Source organism: Typopeltis vanoorti, chromosome 4 (genome assembly GCF_054136105.1).
Source record: "Typopeltis vanoorti isolate ZY-2024b chromosome 4, IOZ_Tvanoo_1.0, whole genome shotgun sequence".
NCBI classification, from domain to species: domain Eukaryota; kingdom Metazoa; phylum Arthropoda; class Arachnida; order Uropygi; family Thelyphonidae; genus Typopeltis; species Typopeltis vanoorti.
Window position 1 is genome coordinate 1,882,597 of NC_143552.1, and position 22,667 is coordinate 1,905,263.

A 22,667-nucleotide genomic window follows, 5' to 3' on the forward strand; every position below is an offset into this window, starting at 1 on the left:
GTAGGAGCTTTAACACACGCGCTTAAAATAATTTGCATGCGAGCACAACTTGCACAGAAACCAACCAGTATATACTTCATTCCAATAGTTTATATCATTTTGGTACATATCTTTAAATATTCGGCCCACTTTTGGTGCTCAACACATTTTTCTATGCTTGTGGGCATACCCACTCCATCTGCTTTTTATAACGGTACCCTTTTGTTAGTAACCACTTAAATCGCCCTCAGAGTACACGATCTTTATAAGTACTTTATCTGAAGGTAATTTAGCCGGACTCGTACTGACTGGAGAGGATTTTAATGCCGCACACAATCTGCATGTCGGCCATAAAGTTAACGTAATTTACAAACTTGATATACTATAATAAAAGAACTGAGAGAGAGTTATCAGTATTTGAAGTTAAATATGGCTATAATCACAATGTTATAATTCGTGCTTCTAGAGATTACTTTGTTTCAGAGCACTTATCTTCTGAACGTCGTCAGTTCCTATTGATGTTTTCTGAATATCTCTCAATTGTCTGCATATAATTTATACATTGATCGATGCTTCATGTACAGTTTGTTACTCAAGTACTTCTTTTGCAGTCCGAAACGAGCAGTTCTTCCTTAAACAGTGAATTCATGGAACAACTTGAAGCCATTAAAAGAGAGGAGAAGAAATGCAATGAAAAAATATCATCATCAGTGCCACCTGCCGATGGTAAGTTGCCACTGTATTTCCATCATTAAATGTTTACTTTAGCTGCACTTCAACGTTTAGTTATTGCAACTGTTGTGATATTTACGAGAACAACAATAAGGTTCATCATCTTTTTTTTTTTGAAAATATACTGGTTAAAAATTGAAAACAAAATTAAAAAAACTGTTTCTCCTTCCTTCACACACGTTCCATTTTATCAAAGATTCTGATTTTCTGCAATCCCGTCCACTAATTGCACTGTACATTCTTCTTAGGCTTCGATTTTTTTTTTTTTACTATTATCCTTATGTGGCTTGGAGTCATGAGGAAAGTGCACTGTTTCTCGAGCCTGTATTCTTCGTCATCATTTGCGAAATCATCACAAATATTCAATATTCTAGGAGTGGCCTGTTTAGCTCTTGTTTTCCAGAAAATATGACCAGGCAAAATATAAATTGAGCATACATATATTCAGTGGGTGAAGGCAAAAATTCCATCTTGTCAGTCAGCGTACGCTGCAGATCCCAGTTCAACTCTAAATCTACGCTGCTATTTGGATCCACCTTTTGCATTCATCTTTCGTACAATGCACAGAACACCCAGCTCTTCGAGAAATGCATTAACAGATTCCTTCCTTTTTCTCTCTAATCACTCCGTCACGCGTGATAGTGTCGTGTAATAAGTCTCATAAACTCTCTCGTTCTGGGGTCAATTATTTGAGTGATATTTGCCGTTTCCAACCGATTTGATGAAATGGCTTACATGAATATCAAGAATAAACGCTTATTTTCGCTATTCCGTTTGCATTTTGCTGGTTAATGTTAATATCAGTGTTCCTACATTATTCACATCAATTTATTCAAAATTTCAAGTCCAATGTTTATTTTCTGTTACTATCTCCAAAAATCGATCGTGAAAACACCCTACATTTTGTCACTAAATATATTTTATAAATATAAACACATTTGATGTTTTTCCCCTTATCGACTTCAAAAAAGAATCACCGCGCATACATCAGAGGGGAAGATGTTGCTTTTATATTGAAATACAATCTTAGCTCCTGTATCTTTTTCTCCTATTACGCCCACATTTACGAGGGTAGAGGGACGCTGAAATGTTCTGATAAGCCCATAGAAAAAATCATATTAAAGCAACTGATATAACCACAAGAAAGAACTTTTCTTAAAACCCTTTAACACCCATATATCATATTGTGACAATTTGTTCTTTTTCTTTTAGGATATAATATAAGAAATGTCAGACATGTTGATTCGTTCACAATGATTATTATACAATTATGCCGCCCTGGTTAGCGTATCCGCTCTCCAGCCAAAAGCTGCAGGTTTCGAACCCCCCCCCCCCCGTGGGCATGGATGTTTGTCTATGAAAAGACTAGTGGTGGTGGTCAGCGGTAGATGGCGTTGGTGTAGATGATGGAGGTAGTGGCGATTGGTGGAGATGGGGAGTTGTAGAGTAGGTACCCTCCCTCGATGAGTCTTTGGATTCCCTGGAGGTGTTGTGTAATAATAATAACTTTTCAGCACATCCTCGTATATAGAACAACCCCTAAATACTTTTTTTCGCTAGTAATCTTTACTTCTTTGGTACAGCGGATATTACAGTAAATCCTCAGTTTTTCCTCTGCTGGAAACGCTTAATTTCAAGTAGTGCAAAGTGTGTGTGCTGCTATTTCTTGCAATTTATAAAGCCTTTTATGGAGCCTGTTAGGTTACTGTGCCTTTGAAATACCGTTATTCTAATTAGCAGTGCGCGCTTTCTCTCTCGTAACCTTTCTTGCTTATACTATTGCGTACTATGTTTATTACCTTTCGCACTATGAGTCTTATGGATACTAGAAAATTTATTTTATTGAGACTGCGCCACAAATATCTTTTAATTGGCATAAAACTCAGTAATACGGCCAGTTGAATTCTCTCTCTCTCTTTCTCTAACACGAATTTCTTCAGTAAAACTTTACACAAAGTCGTGGTCTATTTGCACTTAACTATATGCTTTGGCTATCTCACTCGGTTTCCTGCTCACTAGTCCGAAAATGTTTTTTAGGATCAGTGCATTTTAAAATAAACAATCAGGTGGCACTCTATTGACATATAACTAAAACACATTTATTTACATTAAAAATAAAGTACATTAAATACGCGATAGGGAGGTTACTCTTCTCTCTCTACTCCTTTTGGTATAAAGAAACAAACTTTCTCTTTTCAATGTTAAATGCCTAAACAATATATTTACTCTGTTACTTCTCTTCTTAAGAAAACCAAATTGCCATGACTAATTTACTCATAACGATATTAGCTAGTTATGTCAAGTTATCCTACAACTAATATTCCAGTTAACAACAATTCAGAGGACTCTCTTGTAGATATTTATTATTACTATTTCTTATCAGTCCATCTATGACATGTCTCCTAGATTACAAAAAGAATGTACATTAACGGGTTGGAACACACTTATGAAGGCTCTTTTCACGACACCTTCCAAAGGTCTGGCATCAAAGTCTCTACGGTTCTTCTTTCATCTTAGGCCTTGCCTCAGGGGGCGTTTCATCGGATTATTAGCGGTTCTTGGACTTCAATTTCCTTGTACTCAAAAGCTCAGGCAAGAAGTTTCAGCATACAGGCTTGAAGATCGTTCTGCTGCTTTTGGCTCTCCTCTGTCAGCAACTTTACCTCGCCTCCACTTGACCGCATCTGGTTCTCTGCTGAAAATGCCCCTCTGGTTCTCTGCCGGAAACTGCCCCCAATGTTCGGCTCAGTCCACTTTTATTTTCGCCTTCTTGGAACCTTGCACCAAGGGTTGTAAACCCCGAAGAAATCGGCAGTTCTCTTTGATCCTTTTGTTAAGGCCGGCCTTCCTTATTTCTTTTCCGTGCACTCTTTTTTTCTTTGTCTTGTCGGGCAGTGGAAACTTCTGTGAAACTAGCGGACCTCTTTGATACTAGTTTTAAAGGTGTTCATATGCAGAACTTAAAACGACTTTCTTACTCTTGATCGTAATTAACTTTCTTGTGCTCTTATACATAGCTATTGTACATTATACAAAGTTCCGAGGGCAAAGCATCGCCTCTGTTTATGACATTCTAGAAACTTTAGTTAAAACGGTAAATACAATCAATTCCCACAGGGTTATTTACATTATATATTTAGCACAAATTACATAGAGAATTACAAACAAGGTTATTTTTGTAACAGTTCTCATGAGACTTGACTGCTGTAAAAATCGATGTAAAACGCTTTGGGATTTTTAAGCTACTTCGAGTTTTACAAAGGCCCACCCCTTCATGAAACATTTTTAAACTATGAAAAATTTTTTCATACAGTGTTTGTGTCGTGAGTCGTGTATTCTCTGGATCAGAGAGTACAAGGTTTGTCATCTAATTTTGAGCAGGGAACGACATCAGCCTGATCTGTGGGCTCTTTTGGGTGTGATTGATGTTGTTACTCATGTTTGTCACTGTCTCTCGGATAATTTACCCCTTTACGACAACCTGCTCTCCTTATTCTATTTCACCCGTTACCTGGATGGTGGATATTATTACTACTTCTCTCTGTTTCTAATGTGTTCACTTCTATTCCATCCTTTGCATTTTTATTTGTGGCCTCTCTTTCCTCTTTCACATTTGCTGCCACCTTGACACTGAACATGTGTAATGTCTCTCCCCCTTTTACCTGTTCAGCATCTCTAACAGTTGGGGAATCAGGCAAAGAATTTTCCCTGTCTTTCTTATCAACAATTTTATTTTTCCTTGTCCCCCCCCTTTTTTCCCTAAATAGGAATGGTCATTCCGTGTGTTGCTCTCATCAACATTTTCACCAGCGCGATGCCTTTGACTACCTCTCTGCCTGGCAACTCGGTTAAATCCTAAAATGGAAATCTCCCCTTTAGAGAAACCACAAGAGAACTTATGTTTCTCTAAAAAGTCAGTTCCGAGTACTATCTTTTCCGTAGTTTGAGAGGATTCCGGGAGAATTAACAACTCAAGTGAAATGCTTAACTTAAAATCCGGCAGCCACATGTTCACCTTCGACATGACAAGACAGGTGTTCTTAGTTTAGTGATACTGTCGGATACTCGGGATCGCAAATTCCTGAAGAGAGATCCGGGTATCACTGACTTTTGGGAACCAGTGTCCAACAAATCTCTGCACTTTAGCCCTCTTATTTTTCCCCTTATTAATGTCGTGGAATTTTCATGCTGATTTCTAATATTTCTTAGCCACTTCGTCCTCCGTGTGGGATGATGGTGAGTCATTACCACACTAGATTCCAAATGCATCCTTCTATTTGGGTCTCTTCTACTTTTATAGCAATTTTTGGTAATGTGCCCAAATTTATTGTATCTATAGCACTGAGGTACCTTCCTCCTGTTTTCCCTTTTGGTACACTCTTGTTCAGAGCCCAGCTGCTCCTTGGAGGTTATTGATTTGAACTCCTCTAACTGGTTTAGAATGGAGTCAAGTTTATCTAATAAGGGCTGCGGTAGTCTTTCTACCTCATTTTTGATATAAGAGTGTATTTCTTCCATGTTAATAGACTCTGCAGCACTCAAATTGTTGTGGTCTGTTATTCTTTTCTGTGGTCGTATTTCCTCTTTTTCTCCCTTCAGTTTGACTTTACTTTTTCTGTTAGAATTCTCTGGATTTTTCTCTTTCTTAACCTCTCTCTTTTGATCTGACACTTCAATAATGTTGTGTATCTGGCTGGTATTGGATTCGGGATGAAGATCGCCTAGCACTCCTTTTTCTTTTATGGCCTGATAGCATTCATCTAAGATGTTTATTTTCCTTCTTTATGCTGTCTCTTTATATTCTTCTCTTACACCTAATCTGAATTGCTTGAAGACAGCCCAATCAAAGTGTCTCTTTTCATCACTAGATACGCTCAAGCTATTAGCTAAGGTGAGCAACCTATTATAATAATCAGTGATACATTCTTTTTTCTCTTGTCTACATTTTTGCTGCCTCCACAGGTTCGGACCCATGCTTTTAACTTTGGAAAACTGAGATATCAGGGTATATCCTTGAATTTATTGTATTCCAAAGTGCCTCTCTAGATGGGTGAGGATTACAAAAAATTCTTAGCCCTTCCAATCAGTTTATTTCTTAAGATTATTAGAAGCTGGACGTCCGACCAGTTTCCGACGTTCCTTAGCTGCTCTAAAAACCTGAAGAAAGATAATACATCGTCATGGTCCTCTCCAGAGAATTGAGGGATTATGAGGTGAGGATTTACTGTTCTAATGAATTCTACATCCCCCATCGTGTTAGTACTAGTGGCTTCAGAGTTACCGCTGTTCACATTCATGGATCTTAAAAAAAATTTCTTACACTATATATATACATGTATATACACTTTCTATTTAGTTGCCTGATCTTTATTTACAAAACTGTTCCAATCCATTTTTTCTTATTTTAACTACTGTGGATTTTATCCTGTCGCTGCTGCTGCATCATTGTAAACTGTGTGCTACTATTTCTTGCAATTTATAAAGCCTTTTATGGAGCCTGTTAGGTTACTGTGCCTTTGAAATACCGTTATTCTAATTAGCAGTGCGCACTTTCTCTCTCGTAACCTTTCTTGCTTATACTATTGCGTACTATGTTTATCTACCTTTCGCACTATGAGTCTTATGCCTATGGATACTAGAAAATTTATTTTATTGAGACTGAGCCACTAATATCTTTTAATTGGCATAAAACTCAGTCAGAAGGCCGGTTGAATTCTCTCTCTCTTTCTCTAACACAAATTCCTTCAGTAAAACTTTACACAAACAGGCGTGATCTATTTGCACTTAACTATATGCTTCGGCTATCTCACTCGGTTTTCTGCTCACAAGTCCGAAAATGTTTTTTAGGATCAGTGCATTTTAAAATAAACAATCAGGTGGCACTCTATTGATATATAACTAAAACACATTTATTTACATTAAAAATAAAGTACATTAAATACGCGATAGGGAGGTCTCTACCTACCTACCTATCCCTTTGATATAAAGAAACAAATTTATCTCTCTTCAATATTAAATGACTAAACAATATATTTACTCTGTAACTTCTCTGCTTAAGAAAACCAAATTGTTGAGACTAATTTACTCATAACGAGATTAAATAGCTATGGCAAGTTATCTTACAATTAATATTCCAGTTAACAACAATTCAGAGGACTCTCATAGATATTTATTATTACTATTTCTTATCAGTCCATCTATGACATGTCTCCTAGATTACAAAAAGAATGTACATTAAAGGGTTGGAACACACTTATGTAGGCTCTTTGTCACGACACTTTCCAAAGGTCTTGCATGAAAGTCTCTATGGTTCTTCTTTCATGTTAGGCCTTGTTTCAGGGGGAGTTTCGTCAGAGTATTAGCGGTTCTTGGACTGCAATTTTTCTGGTACTCAAAAGCTCAATCAAGAAGTTTCAGCATACAGGCTTGATTTCGATTGACTTCCCAATTTTTTTCCTCTGGCGTGGGTTCGCCATTACGTCTGTTTCTCTGGGTCAATTCTAGAAACTTTATGCTTCTGGTTCTCCACCTACTGCCTCTAGCTCTCTTTGGTAACTGGACCTCACCTCTGCTCTCTCGGCAGCTGGATCTCACCTCTCTTTCTGTCAGCAACTAAATCTCACCTCTACTTCTGTCAGCAACTGGACCTCGTCTCCTCTCCACTGCCTCTGGTTCTCTGCCGTAAACTGCCCCTCTGGTTCTACCGGAAACTTCCCCCCGCTGTTCGGCTTAGTCCTCTTTTATTTTCGCCTTCTCGGAACCTTGCACCAAGGATTGTAAACCCGAAGAAATCGGCAGTTCTTCTTGATCCTTTTGTTAAGGCCGGCCCGTTACTTTTTTCTCCTCCATACACTCTATTTTTATTTGTCTTGTCTGAAACTAGCGGACCTCTTTGATACTAGCTTTGAAGGTCTTTATGCGCCGAGCTTACAAACAACTTTCTCACACACTTAATCGTAAACAACTTTCTTATGCTCTTATACATATCTATTATACAAAGTTCCGATGGTAAAGCATTGCCTTTGTTTTGGACATTCTAGAAACTTTATTAAAATGGTAAATACAATCAATTTCCATAGGAGTATTTACATTATATATTTAGCAAAAATTACATAGAGATAATCATGGTTATTTTTGTAACAGTTCTGATGAGACTTGACCCGTATAAAAATCGATGTAAAGCGCTTTGATATTTTTAAGCTGCATCGAGTTTTACAGCGGTATTCCTTCAAATGCAGTTTCAAATATAGCACTTCCAAATATATTTAGGAAGTGCTGTAATATATAGCTGCACTTATCCTTTTAGATCGCTTGCCGAAAAATCTTTTATAAGGCTACTACCTCAATTAGGTTGTTCGCATGCGCCACTTTCTTCACTTACTGATTTCTTGAAAAACAGTTCAGGAGTAATTTCGAAATTCTTTCCTTCCTTTGATAAACTTTAAAATCAAAACCAGGGGACTCATTAATATTGTCGTTCAACGTTAATGAAACCCATCAAATGATTTAACTACTCATATTAAACGAATGTTTCTCTTGTAGTTGGGTTTAAAGTTTCATTATAAAACGTGCTACTCGTCTCATGAGTGGAACACGTTTGTGAAAAATAAAAATCTCGAAAACAAAATGCCTCTTATATCTATATTTCCAGAAAATCGAATTTGAAGGAATATTATCGAGATACTGATATAAAAGAGTAAATAATGCATCAATTACAGAACTGAAGCCAGAAATCCTTTCCGGAAACATTTGAATTGTCTGGAGAAAACATAATTGTTCCTATTCAAGGTAATTTTCAAGCGTACTACAAACATTTCCAGTAGGCGACATCTACAGGCATGTAAAGTAACCCAGAGTTTTATTTATTATTGAAACCAAAAGCAACATCTGCTGTAACTAAATAAAAATAGGAAAAATAAGTGTTTTCCCCCGTCACGTCTGTTGAATGAATACGTAGATAAAAATTCACATAAAATGCGTCAGGACTATTTTCTTTCCTCTAAATTAAGGTGAATGTCGTCGATGTGTAATTCAGGGTATCAGAAATGGTATGGAAAATATCTACTGGGCAATAACTGGAATGCATCAAAAACAACTCCACGTGCCAAGAAATCATCGCTTCTAGTAGCGCAGCCTGATGGACACAGTTGAAGACACAGAATGAAAGAGAATAATAACAGAGGTATTTTTACATATCTGTACATTGATTGACATTGTTACACCATCCATACAATGGACAGAAGGAAAAATATACTCTCAGGAACAAAATATTTTGTTATTAAGTGTTCTTTGGATATGTGCAGAATGAGAGAGAACTAGACATTTCGAATGCTTATCGAGTTATTGTGCAATAAATACTCCGTCAATAACAAGTGATAGAAAACTTGGCAACAGTCTGTCAGCCGTGTCATCTCTCTGATTTCCAGTTCTTGGTAAATTAATTCACCTGCAATCCTTGATACGTACTAATTCACTGTTGTTCACCCACTCTTCATCTTTCAAGAAGGATGCAAGTTTATACACCTTCATTCTTCATGCAAGAAATGAAACAGACAACTTATCCATAGCAATAAAATCATGACGATGCCGAACATGTTCCATTATTACAACAATGCATTATTTCAGTTGTTCAAAAAAATCGGACAAACCTGTTAAAAGAATGTTATCTCAGGCGAGATATGAGTTTACATTTACTTATCTCAAGAAATAATTTTTATCTTATCTTTCTAACTCTTCATTTCTGACAACAGCTTTCTACTGGAGTCAGAATATGATTTTCAAGCGTGGCCTGACCTGAGGAACGTCGTTATCTCATTATGGTTTGCTCTAGGGCACAATTAAAGCACGAATTGCAAAATATTCAATTCATTATTCATTTGCCTACTGTATATTCAGAAACCTGGCTGAATATCAAACAACGCTACCACCCAACATTCAAACAATATAATCTTCGTGTTTCCCGAATTGAACTATTTGCATCTGTACGCAATTGTGGGCCCGGTTGGCTGAGTGATTATCGTACCCGCTTTACAAACAAGCTTCGGGTTCGCACCCCTCCTTGGGCATGGAGTTTGACTGTTTTTAGTAGGAGATGAATTTCATCGCCCGGTGTTAGACCACCGACCTTCTTATCGGAGGCGGCCTGAAGTGGCTTGAGGTTCCATGTCTGGTCTCTAGAGCAGGGTTTTCGGACTATCTAAAAAATAAGTATTCAAACTTATATATTCAGTTGATAAAAAAGGGAAAAATCCTTCGCTTATCCTTGGTTTGCATATAACCTCTTGTGGGTGGGAGCAACATAAAAAATGTTTTGTGTATGTAGTAAAACGCAGCAAGCTAGAACTACATAAAATGTTCATCTGTCGTTTATAGAATGTCACATATCAAATTTAAATATAGTCGATTGCACTGAAAATAAGAGAACATGTATATCATTAAAATTTATTGTTTACTAATTGCCTGCGCTCTCTTAGGCCTTTATTGTCCAATTGCGTGGGACGGTGCTTACTGTTGGCCTCACGCCCCCAGTGGATCTGTGCTCCATGCACCCTGTCCAGCATACATTCACGGCTTCAACACCAAAGGTAAGTGCTCTTATATTTCTTCTTAATATAATATGTAAACCTTTGTTAGGCATAATTTCATATACACTTTTCTAGTGAGATTTGACTGCTCTTTCTTGACGAAAGTGTTCTTAGTAGTATCCAGAAATCGGAACAACAAAGAAAATTACTGCTTTACAGAATAAATTCTAAATATTCCTGTTGGCATTTCTACTTCGAACTTTAACACATCCTTTAAATGGGCAACCTTCATCCATTTCGGCTGCGATTGCAATGCCTAAATATGGCTTATTGTGGATTTGTATTTAAAATAAAATATGAATCCATTCTCTATATGTAGTTCTTTGGGACTACTTTTACTGCCCTTCATACTTGATAAAAAGGGAAATTTTCAGAATACACGAACTGTTCCACTTTCCCATTTATCGAGTTGTTTTTAACAGTTAAAAGCGTTTTGTTTTGTAAGGGCTCTCAAAGCGTCAAGACATAAATCTCCATGAGATTTATTTCTTGTAAGATTTTAAAATTAATATAAAAAGCATTTTAAGAAAACTTTATTTAAAAATACATGCAGGTATTATTATTCTGTCGACATGTTTATTGCCAAATTCAATGGCTATATTATTAGATATTCATTATTACCAAATTCGGAAATTGCAATGATTTTTTTTTTTTTTAAGGATAAAATTTTCGTTTAATTATTGAGGTATTTCATTTCTCACAGCCTTTGCCTCTAGACGATGCACAAGTGCCGGCACCTGGTGGTTAAATGAAAGTACTAATACAACGTGGACAAATTACACGCAATGTGCTAAACAAGACTTTCAAATATTCGATGACATTGACAGGTACAACAGTTCTCTTCTGGAGGTAAGCATCGATTTTAAAATTGAAACGTCTACACTGTATGTCGAACACTATCAGGGATTCTGCACGACGGGTTATTCGGTATAATTTTACCAAGATAATCACGTAGAAACGAATACATGCTAATTAGAATTTTGCCAATTCTAAAATTATACAAATAGGGGAAAGAAAGAAAAAACGTATACTGACTTATCTGACTGAAACTTAATTTTGGGTGTAATCTCATGCAAGCTCTTGGCTAGAAACATCAGCTTATTCAATATTTTTTAACCAAAATACTTAACTAAAACGACTTATTCCAGACACTTTCTCATTAGATGATGTTCAATTCTTTGTTTTTAAAGGAATGAAATTCGATTCGTGTTTTAGCATATATTCATTTAATCATAATAATTTGTTTTGATTAAATCAAGGAATTTCCGAGCATGCGCACCCACCCACCCACACACACATGAACTTTCCCTTTTGTGAAACTAACGAAATAACTAAATTTTCTAAGTTCATAAATAATTAAAATAAATGTAAAGACTTCCAGATTGTCATTATCATGGACATCGTGGTTTACACACACTAAATCGTGCAGGCTAAATCGTGTATATAGTCTTTACAAGGTTAAGAAATTTATAAAATAACATCGATGCTGGAGCATTTAAAATATATAAAAATTAAAAAATTCCATACGACAAACAGTGGAAATTATAAGTAAATTTACCTATAATTTAGTATAGTTCCGAGTAGTAAATTTACGATTGGCAAGTGTCTTAAATAGAGGTTCCGTGTATATATCCACGGACGAAAGGTCGAAGAATTATAGCACATGAAATCGACGCTGGGTGTGCGAATAAGAAGAAGAAATCTCTTTAAAGATAAAGAATAATCTGTTAATTCAATTTTTTGAACAGGAGAAGTTACATTCTTTGGAGAAGGCAGAGAAAGATTTTCCAAAGAAGGAGGCGGAGAACTTGGTTAGCATACATTAGGGTGCTTAAAGTGGAATTGCAAACGCATTTGGTATAGAACATCAAACTCTGCTCGATGAAGAAAGAGAAACAACAGGTCCAGGTGCCTCCTCCCACTATCGATTTTAAATCTATCCTATCTTGAAAATATTATGTAAAACGTAACACAAAAATTGGTGAAAAGTATCGGTTAGGTAAATTTTGAAATCGGTATTACGTCCTACATGTTTTAATTAGCCTTTTATTGGTGCTGTTGTTTCTGCAATCTCCGCAAGGAGGCAATCGGATATAGCTGGTCCAAGACTAATTAGAAAATGGCACCCAGTAAAGAGATGTAAACAAGTGCCGCCATTCGCGATCCCCAACGCAGTATATTATTATCTAAAATAGCTTAAGTTCTAAGGTCGATTTTCTTTAGTTTAAGTTATGTAAAGCGTTTCAAGGAGAAAAAATCTGCTTGTCTTCTCCGTGGCTGAGATCGGCTAACTAGGGAACCGGTCGAATAAAGGGTTACTATCAAATATTAATATTATAAAATTTACTTGGTGTATGGCATGATTATTCAGTGTTATAGTAGTATTCTGATAAAGAAGTACTGTATTTTTCGCCTTATAAGACGAACTTTTTTGTACCTAAAACTTATCTGAAAATTAGGATGCGTCTTATAAACCGGTAATGCGTGATCGGTTTGAATAGTTGCACGGTTGTTAACGGTCAAGCACTTAAACTGGTAATAAATGCATTATTATATTTAATTTTTTTTATATATAACGCATGGATGCTACGATGCACAGACATAGCTATACGACTGCGTTTAAACGTAGTGTAATTGAGTTCGCAAAAAAAGAAAGGCAGCAGAACGGCATTTTGGGCCTCGGGTACACAAAAATGGTACGAACTTGGAGGACACAACAGCAACTAATAGAAGTAAATTATAAAAAACACAGTCTGTGCAGAATACCGAGAAAATGGCCAGAAATTGAAAATGAATTAAAAACTTGGATAATGGATCAAAGAAGACAGGGTTGCTGCATATCTACAAAAATGATTATTCGACGGGCAAAATTATTGGCAACAGGAAGGAATGTCATCGAAAGAAATAATTTACGGATGTGTGCAAAACCAAAAATATCACGGGAAATAAACGGATAATACATGTATGAAAATTTATTGTAAAAAATAATAATATTTACATTAAAAACTGAATGCATAATTCGTGCATTTTATACTGCGAAGAATATTTTTTTCCAAAAATTCGATGAAATTTGAAAAATGTGATGCGTCTAATACTACGGTGCGTCTTGTAAGGCGAAAAATACGGCACGTGCAGAATTCAGGTGCTTATAAAATCTATTTATAATTAATATTTAAAGTTCTTGTCCGCGCGGTTAGCCCAGTGGCTGTGCGCTTCGCAACCGTATGCCTAGGGAAGGAGTGTCCTAGGTTCGATTCCCGTCAATGACGTGAGGAGTTGAAGGATCTTCCTGAGCCATAGCCAAGTTGGCCGGTCTTGTGCGTGGACAGCAGGGCTATTTCCCATAGTTTATCCTGGGGTTTTTCATCAGCAAAGCAGGCAATCCGGCTCTGAGAACTCAACACTACAGGACATTGGATACACCGGCGCGTAGGGCTGACCACCCTATCCTGTAAACGGAGTGAGGTCCGATGATTAATAAACCCTCGACACGCTAGGTAAAAGACGGTATAAACAAGAAGATGAGATTTAAAGTTCTTTTAATTATAAACGTTATTAGTCGTACGTTATTACTATAAAATTCTCGCCTTTTATTCCCTTTCAGCTTACTCTTCGGTTCTTCCAAAAACGTTTGTACTCAAAGATGAGCTTTATTATTTTTTCCTCCATTCCATGCTGCATGAATGTTTCGTTTAAAAATTTTGGGAAAACCGTGAAAATGGATGTGAAGTTGTTTTGAATGAGAAATTGTGCATCCGTTTTCACTATTTTCCTGAGTAAATGTTGCCGGATTTTTCTTAGTAATTCGACCGTATTTTTTTTTTTAATTTCATAGAAGATTGCTGCTTTTTTCCTGTATGTATTTTGGTTATTATTCCGATATGAGGGAAAAAGTCTTCATTCTGTCCATAAATTTTCAAAATGGAGTAATTCCTTTTAACGAAAAACTGATGAAACTACACTTGCTTTTGATATTATTCATAAAAACGTTTTCTAAAAATCAATTCAAATGCTGCTCAAATTCAAAATGCCTGAAATCAGTTTTTACCAGAATCATTTCAAAATCGCCTCATACTGCGCATGCGGAGTCGGTATGATGTAATTGATTCCATCTTAATGTCATTCGTAGGCCAGACTGGGTTAAATGTCATGTGGAGAAAAATGGAGGAAGAAACTTGACTCAGTTTCTTTCAGAAATCTATTTATTTATTTCGTATTCAACTCGAAGCATGAGTGAACGTAATGCATTTCAGATTTCGATGTAATGCTAACCTTGTTATAAGAGTTTTAAACATCTTAAAGATCAAACCTTAATCCCGATTTCAAAATGATTGAACTTTGTCTTTTAATGAACTTAATAAAACTTTCAAATAATGATAACGTTCAAAAAAAAAATCAAAACAATAAGAACTTGTTTTAATTACACCTAAAATTGAATCCATCATCACATTTTATGTATTATGAAAGAATGCAGTTCATCGATCTGATCCTCTGTTGTATGAGAGAATGTTTTGACAAAATGCAATATTAGATACGACAAACCTGAATTAGGTTCTAAAAGGAGAATAATTAATTCATGTTCTAACATGACTAGCTTACTCTTTTCAGAAAATTAATTCAAAGACTATTGGAATTGTTCGGTTACAATTACTTTGGAATATCCAAATGATACGAAAGCTGACTTAAAATCAAGCTAAAGAGTAACATTACTATTATGTGGCTAAACCTAATATTACCAACAGTACTGTAATGAGTACTTCGAATAAAAAAAAAGAAAACGAAATAAATTTTATTTGTTGTTTTCAGCCTCATCTGCCCAACATCAAGTTAATTTCGAGATTTGGATACACCACTTCTTTAGTCACGCTGCTAATCGCCTTCTTCATCTTAGCCGCATTTAGGTAAGTTACTGCTGCTTTTGCAAAATAAAAAAAAAATATCGTTTACAGAAAAAATGATTACTTCCTTATACCAGCTTTTAAACGTTGAAATCACACGTCTAGAATCTTTTTAAGTGACTGACAAAGTTGATTTCTGCTTACAGAAATTTTATATTTTGTATGTCAAAGTAAAATATGCTAAGTGCTTGAATTTCTCATTTCCTCTTTTACGGATGAGACATAATTTAATACTTATTTACTTTTATTAACTAAGGACATGTATTATCCTCCAGGAAACTGCGATGTCCAAGAAATAACCTGCACTTGCAGCTTTTCCTGTCCTTTATCATGAGGGCCACGATGTTTCTCTTGAAGGATGCTCTGTTTGTGGACGGAGTCGGAATTCATACGGAAATAAAAACAACCGACGGAATGCCAGTGGCGGAGCGTTCTGAAATTGTAATAGTAAGTTAATAATAATAATAATAATAATAAAAAGCTTGAGTATATTTACTTGTTATTTCACCATTGTGGCATAAAGGTGCTAAGTAATATTCAGAGAGAGAGAGGAAACAGATGATTTGTTCACTTCAGAAAATGTAAATTTCCTGTTTTTTTCTTAACTACTTCCACGTAAGCACATGAATTAATCAAATGACGGCATGATTTTTTTATGCTCTTTGTGCACTAGTATTTAAAATATTAACCATTATATAAATGAAAAAAGAGCACTCGTGCCTGCACCCAAACTCTTCTCACTTAGAGTTGAACCACAAGATAAAAGAATCAATTCGACCTAATGAAGTGATTTCATGGGCTGTAATTGCCTAAATGCAGACCCGAGTGAAGTCTATAATTTCGGATTTATATAATATATATAAATGAATTTAAATGACTCTATACCGAGAAAGAAAGGATCTTTATTAACAGATGAAACAGAAATTGAATATGAACTCAATTTTTTTCAAAGGTCTTTTGTTAACAATGGATTCTCTCTTGAAAAGATTAATAAATTTCTTTCTGTCCACCGCTCAACTGCTTTTGAAGATTCTTCTCCACCAAGAGCTTTTATTTCGTTACCATACATCAGCTTTCTCTCTTTCTCTCCCCGAAACTAGCCAAAATGCTTCAGAAATTCAAAATTGGAACTTGCTTCACTACGTTTCCTAAACTTCGATCCATACCAAGTAGACCTAAAATGAAATATCTCCTACTCAGTATCCAGGGGTCTATAAGATTTTGTGTGATTGTGGCAAACTATACTACTGCCAGATAGCTAAATCCACCCTTTTACGCATGGAAGAATACCAAAGAGACATTTCCTACAACAGAACCAGGGCCAGCGCTCTCTCTAGCCACGTTCTCTTCTCTATCAACTCGGATGAAGGCCGCCAACACCTCACAAACTGGCCACAAACTTCTAATATCCATGTGTGCTATGATGAACTTGAAAGAAGAATAGTTGAATCTAGAGAAATATCACTTGATTCATCTCATATTAATAACAGCCTTAGCTACAATATTTCTGATGCACACATGGACACTGTCCAATACTGGCGCACTCGTGTCAGCTCACGCACGTAGTCAACTTCACTTGGAACTGAAGCATGCATTCCTGTTTTTAAATTTACTTGTGTGTTTTATACTGGATCTGTTAATGTATTTTATAATGTCTCTGTTATTTTTTATTTAATTATTTGCCTGTGATACCTGAAGAAGTTGAATTTTCCACGAAACTAGTCGTATCTTAACATTAAACTTTTCTTTCTCGGTATAGAGTTATCTAAATTAATTTTTATATACATTTCCTACCGAGTAAAATTATGAACAATAATATATATATATATAAGTTTAATGACTGTTACCGAGAGATAAAAAGATGACAAGATATATTTTAAAAAAGATACTACTAGTTTCGTTACATGAACATCCTCAGGTATCACAATCAGAGAAGTATATAAAAAATTACAGAGACTTAAAATTGTACTAACAGAACAAGTATAAAAAGACAGTAGCGTGTTTGAAAAAAAAAAAAAACTCTGCAGATTTTGTTTCTAAAATCAAGGACATCAAACTTAAAAATACAGATTTAATGGCCAATTTTGATATTGTTTCTCTCTTTACAAATGTACCTGCTCAAGAAGTCCTCGATCTTCTCAAGAACAAATTATCAAAAAAACTCTTTGCTCTTCTCTCCCTTTGCATAAAGTCAGGATACTTCAAATATGATAACAAGATCTACTTACAAAACTCAGGTCTGGCTATGGGCAGCCCACTCTCTCCGATTCTTGCGGATATATTTCTCAACGATTTTGAAGAAAAAGCTATTAACTCCTTTCACTTTAAACCAAAATTCTGGTACCGCTATATTGATGATATTTTCTTCATCTGGGAAGACGATATCAATAACCTCTATTTATTTTTAGACCACCTAAACAAGTGCCATGAAAAAATCTCTTTCACCTTCGAACTGGAATCAGATGACTGCCTTCCCTTTTTAGACCTCAAACTTACCAGATGTGCGGAGAGCATTAAAATCTCAATTTTTAGAAAGCCTACTCATACTGACAGATACCTTCATGCTTCCTCCCATAACTATCCCCCACAAAAATGTGGTATTATTTCCACTTTAGCTCACCGAGCCAAATCATTACTTACAGAAGAAACAGAAATTGAAAATGAACTCAGTTTCTTAAAAAAACGTTTATTAACAATGGTTTCTCTCCAAAGAAAATTGACAAATTTCTTTCCCCCAGGCACTCAACTACTTCTGAAGATTCCTCTTCCCCAAGAGCCTTCATCTCCTTGCCTTACATCAGCTCTCTTTCACCAAAACTGGCCAAGATTCTCAAGAAATTCAACTTCAAAACGTGCTTCACTACGCTTCCAAAACTTCGTTCATTACTTAGCAAACATAAACAGAAACATCTTCCTACTCAGTTTCCAGGAGTGTACAAGATTTTGTGTGATTGCGGAAAGCCATACTATGGGCAGACTGCTAAATCCATCCTTCTACGTTTAGATGAACACCGTAGAGATATCTCCCATAACAGGACTAGAGCTAGCGCTCTCTCTAGCCACGTTCTCTTTTCAGCTAACTCAGACGAAGGCAGCCAGCACATTGTAAACTGGACTCAAACTTTTAACATCCATGTGTGCTACGACGAACTTGAAAGAAAGATTGTTGAATCTAAGGAAATTTCTCTAGATTCCTCTCATATCAACAACAGCCTGAGTTACAATCTCTCTGACGCACACATTGCTTCTGTTCAGTACTGGCGCACTCGCGACAGCGCGTAGTATTCGTTTGTTTGGAACTCATACTTGCATTTTCTTCAAACACGCTACTGTCTTTTTATACTTGTTCTGTTAGTACAATTTTAAGTCTCTGTAATTTTTTATATACTTCTTTGATTGTGATACCTGAGGATGTTCATGTAACGAAACTAGTAAACTAGTAGTATCTTTTTTTTTTAATATATCTTGTCATCTTTTTATCTCTCGGTAACAGTCATTAAACCTTTTTTTTATAATATTCCAACCGAGTAAAAATGAATTTTGAATATATATATATATATCTGATATATATATATATATATATATCTGATATATATATATATATATATATCTGATATATATATATATATATATCTGATATATATATATATATATATATATATATATTCTTAAAATATTTAAATATAAATTAGGTGATATCGGAAGATGTATAAATACTTAATGTATTCGAAGCTGTGAGTGATAAAATGTGATTCGGTATAAATCCATTGTATAGGCGAAGTGTGATCCTATCACTTTTGTATGATGTTTTAATATTTAAGAAACATATCATTCAAAACAATAACATTTTTCAATAGAGAATAATTTTGTGATTTTTCGTTTCCTTTTTCATTAAAAATGCATTCGAGTATGCAATCACAACCCTGGTAGGATTTCTCAGAGTAGGTGATTTTGCTGTAGCCTGGATCTTTGTGAATATGTTTGGGTGGAAGACGCCAACGACCACAACACTCAGTGGAATGCAAAATTGTTAAGCGCGTATAAATAGAGAAACGGAAGGCTACGTCACACTTTAGAAATAAATGCGATTTATAGTTGTGTTTTAAAACTAAGAATGACTTTTTATCATACTTGTTTACAAAAATATTTCTCGATAACAAAATAGGAAAGAAAAACGGTAATGCGCAACTAAACTTGATCACTGCACTGAAGGGAAACTTGACTCATTTCTGTGACATTCGCAAGTGTCATCATAATCGTTTCTTATTTATGTGCACTGTTGGTGGTAAAGAATGGCTAGAAACCTTATAAAATTTAGTAGAGCATCGTGGTCACGTATTAAATCAACAATTGCAGAGATTAATATAGCCACCATTATTTTCGCCATGCGTTAAAATAATCCTTGCCTATTTCTACCTAGATGGTGAATCTCACTGCCTGCTTGATGGTGCACTGTGATTTACGACGAGGTATGGAGTAGCCAAAACAAAAATGTTGCACATCCATCTTGAGTGCCCCGAGGAATCGATGCGTTAAAGTGCCATCTCTCACCTCTAAAAAAGTGAAGTAATCTGATTTATTTTAAGGGGAAAAAAAGAAATCCGTTTTGGGCATGTTATTGGTTGCTATTTTGAACGACTCTCTCCTCCCTAAAGGACAGCAAATAAATAGATTTGTTCGCTAGAATATATTTTGAATGTCACGAGCATTGCTGAATCAGTGAGTAAAATGCTCACTACCCATAAATTCCCTGAATTATTGCTTTGTAGTAAGTCCAAAGTTTAATAGCTGCAATGTTTCTTGTAAAACTACCACTTAGAAATGGCGTTTTATGTCTTAGGTCTTTCTTTTTAGAACGTGGAGTGCAAAGTGTTTACAAGCTTCTGGCATTATTTCTTATTGGCCAATTACTGCTGGATCTTAATGGAGGGTCTGTACTTGCACAATCTGGTCTTCCTGTCCATGTTCACGGACACCAGCAGAATACTGCGATACGTTATACTGGGTTGGGGTAAGTAAATGCTTGCTGAGTGTGTTTCAAGGTTGAATTTTTGAGACCTTAAAGAACTTTTTTGTATTGGCTACGATGGTTACTCGCATTCTATTTTTCAGGGGTTCCCGTGATTTTTATCGTCCCGTGGTGTGCAGTCAGAGCTACGCTGGACGATACCTTGTAAGTCTGTGTAATTTTTTTTAATATTTTTCCTTTGACTACATAGAAATGCCCCAATAATTCATTAAACACAACTGAAATTCATTAGCATTCATATTATTCTTTGATTTCACAGCTGACTTTACAGCAGTTTTCTAGCATGCACGTTACTGTATATGTATATATGTACTGTACATATAATTGTTTCACTTGATGTCGCCATTAAAATGATCCGATTAAAAGCAGCTTTCCGACAACTATAGAAATGCTGAACACCAGATTTCCAAATGCTATCCATCCAGCGAGAAATTATTTCTTTTATCATTTTTGGAACATTTCCGACAATTTTTGTCTCTGAAAATGATCCAATGTAAAGAAAAATACTGATGGCTTAGCATTATTCTTTTCCTTGTTTCTTTAATGTTTTCGACTACGATATTTCAATCTGTCCACCCAAAGGTAGATGTGATTATGCATACCGTTTGGACGCAGAACAAACAGATAAACGAGCATTTATACGTTTTACGCATTAAATAGATTATTAAGGGCATATGCTGTAGGTTCAAACCTTTCTATGGTCTCATATCAAAAAATATAAAAATTTCATTTATGGGAGATTGAACAGTTGCCATTTATTATGTATCAATTTATGAACGGGAGATCGTTATGAACTATTGAAGAAATAGTTGAAAAAAGACTCGTTACTAATTTATTATTTTATTTGTTAGCAAAAAAAAAAATCAGCTAACACCTTTTTATTCCCGTATACTGGAGTAGGCGAGGCCATTTAGCCCTATCTAACTTTTGGAGACTGAGTGGGCAGTTCAATCTCCACTGGTACCCAATCAGAGATAGATGGCCCAAGGCTATCACTAATTAAGCGGTACACAGTGAAGAGAGACGGCTCAAATATGCCGCCATCTCGTGGTCCCTAACCCTAACACAATATATATTTAATGTCTGAAATAATGTGGGTTCTACGGTCGATTTTCTTGAGTTTACAGGACGAAAAACCCGAGTTTCCGGGAGGAAAAACCTGCTTGTCCGTGCCAGAGATCGACTAACTCGGGAACCGGTCGAAAAAAGGCGTAGAAAAATTTCCTCTAGTCGCCGACTAGACTCGAAACCAAGTCTTCCTTCGTGCGGCCAAGCGCCGTGGTATGCAAACGCCACATCCACTGAGTATATTTTTATTAACACTAAAGCATCTATGTACAATCAAAATAAATATATATATACAACTATTTACAATATATACATTTGTACATAAAATGCTTATTCTAATTGACATTTTGATTTACATTTCTTGAGGCTACTTCTACTGAGTTTATTTGTATCAACAACAGCAGCTGTGTACATTTAAAAATAAATATATATACAGCTATTTACAATTTGTACATAGGCTGCTAATTCTATTAGGCATTTTCATTTACTCGTTACAATATACTTATATACTTATGACACCTGTTTTACAATCACTGTTTAAATAAGATACAACATCACATGCTCAATTTCTATTTTCCTTATTGTCCTATTGAATTGTTTGAGCTGTTATTTTTGTTGGTATATGTTACATAGTGATTTCAGTCTATTTATAAGTTCCATTATCAGATCAGTCTATTCTCGTTGATATATATATATATATATATATATATTAATATATATATATATTAATATATATATATATTAATATATATATATATTAATATATATATATATTAATATATATATATATATTAATATATATATATATATTAATATATATATATATTAATATATATATATATATTAATATATATATATATATTAATATATATAGTAAATGTTTTTATTTACATTTATATATGCATATATTTTTGTAGTATCTCTATATCTCATGCAGATTTTATTTTTTTGTAGGCACTCTTATTTTTACAAAAAGAATTCCATCTTGCTTTAACATTATATTGTTTGCTAAACATAAGAGGTAAATCTGTAATTTCTTACATACAAAATTTTCTGAATTGCAGAATTAGTTACAGGTCTATAAATGGATAATATATCCTATTAACATTTTGGGTTATTATCATGTTATGAACTTATGTTATCTGCATTTCTTACAATTGACATTTCTACCGTCCTTGTGTCTGTATATACAAGAACATATACATATTTCTAGTAGTATATCTTAATCTACATATTTATTACTAGAGTAGTATTGACTTATCTTAAGGAGTAATTTGCTATTTACTTTTCTTTTTTTTTCTTTTTTTTCTTACACAATTAGATATACATATATATAACATTCTTATCCCTTATATATAGGCGTACCTATATATTATT

General features: G+C 35.1%; 1 protein-coding gene across 1 annotated transcript in view; it reads left to right on the plus strand.

Moving 5' to 3' along the window:
* Positions 1-548: 548 nt before the first annotated feature.
* Positions 549-22,667, plus strand: part of LOC150107071 (secretin receptor-like) — a 33,079-nt gene continuing 10,960 nt past the window's right edge. Inside the window, exons 1-7 of the mRNA XM_090391604.1 lie at positions 549-705; positions 10,185-10,295; positions 10,999-11,144; positions 15,102-15,196; positions 15,469-15,613; positions 20,048-20,204; positions 20,306-20,366. Coding sequence (XP_090247730.1) covers positions 549-705; positions 10,185-10,295; positions 10,999-11,144; positions 15,102-15,196; positions 15,469-15,613; positions 20,048-20,204; positions 20,306-20,366 — 872 coding nt within the window. The remainder of the gene's footprint in view (positions 706-10,184; positions 10,296-10,998; positions 11,145-15,101; positions 15,197-15,468; positions 15,614-20,047; positions 20,205-20,305; positions 20,367-22,667) is intronic.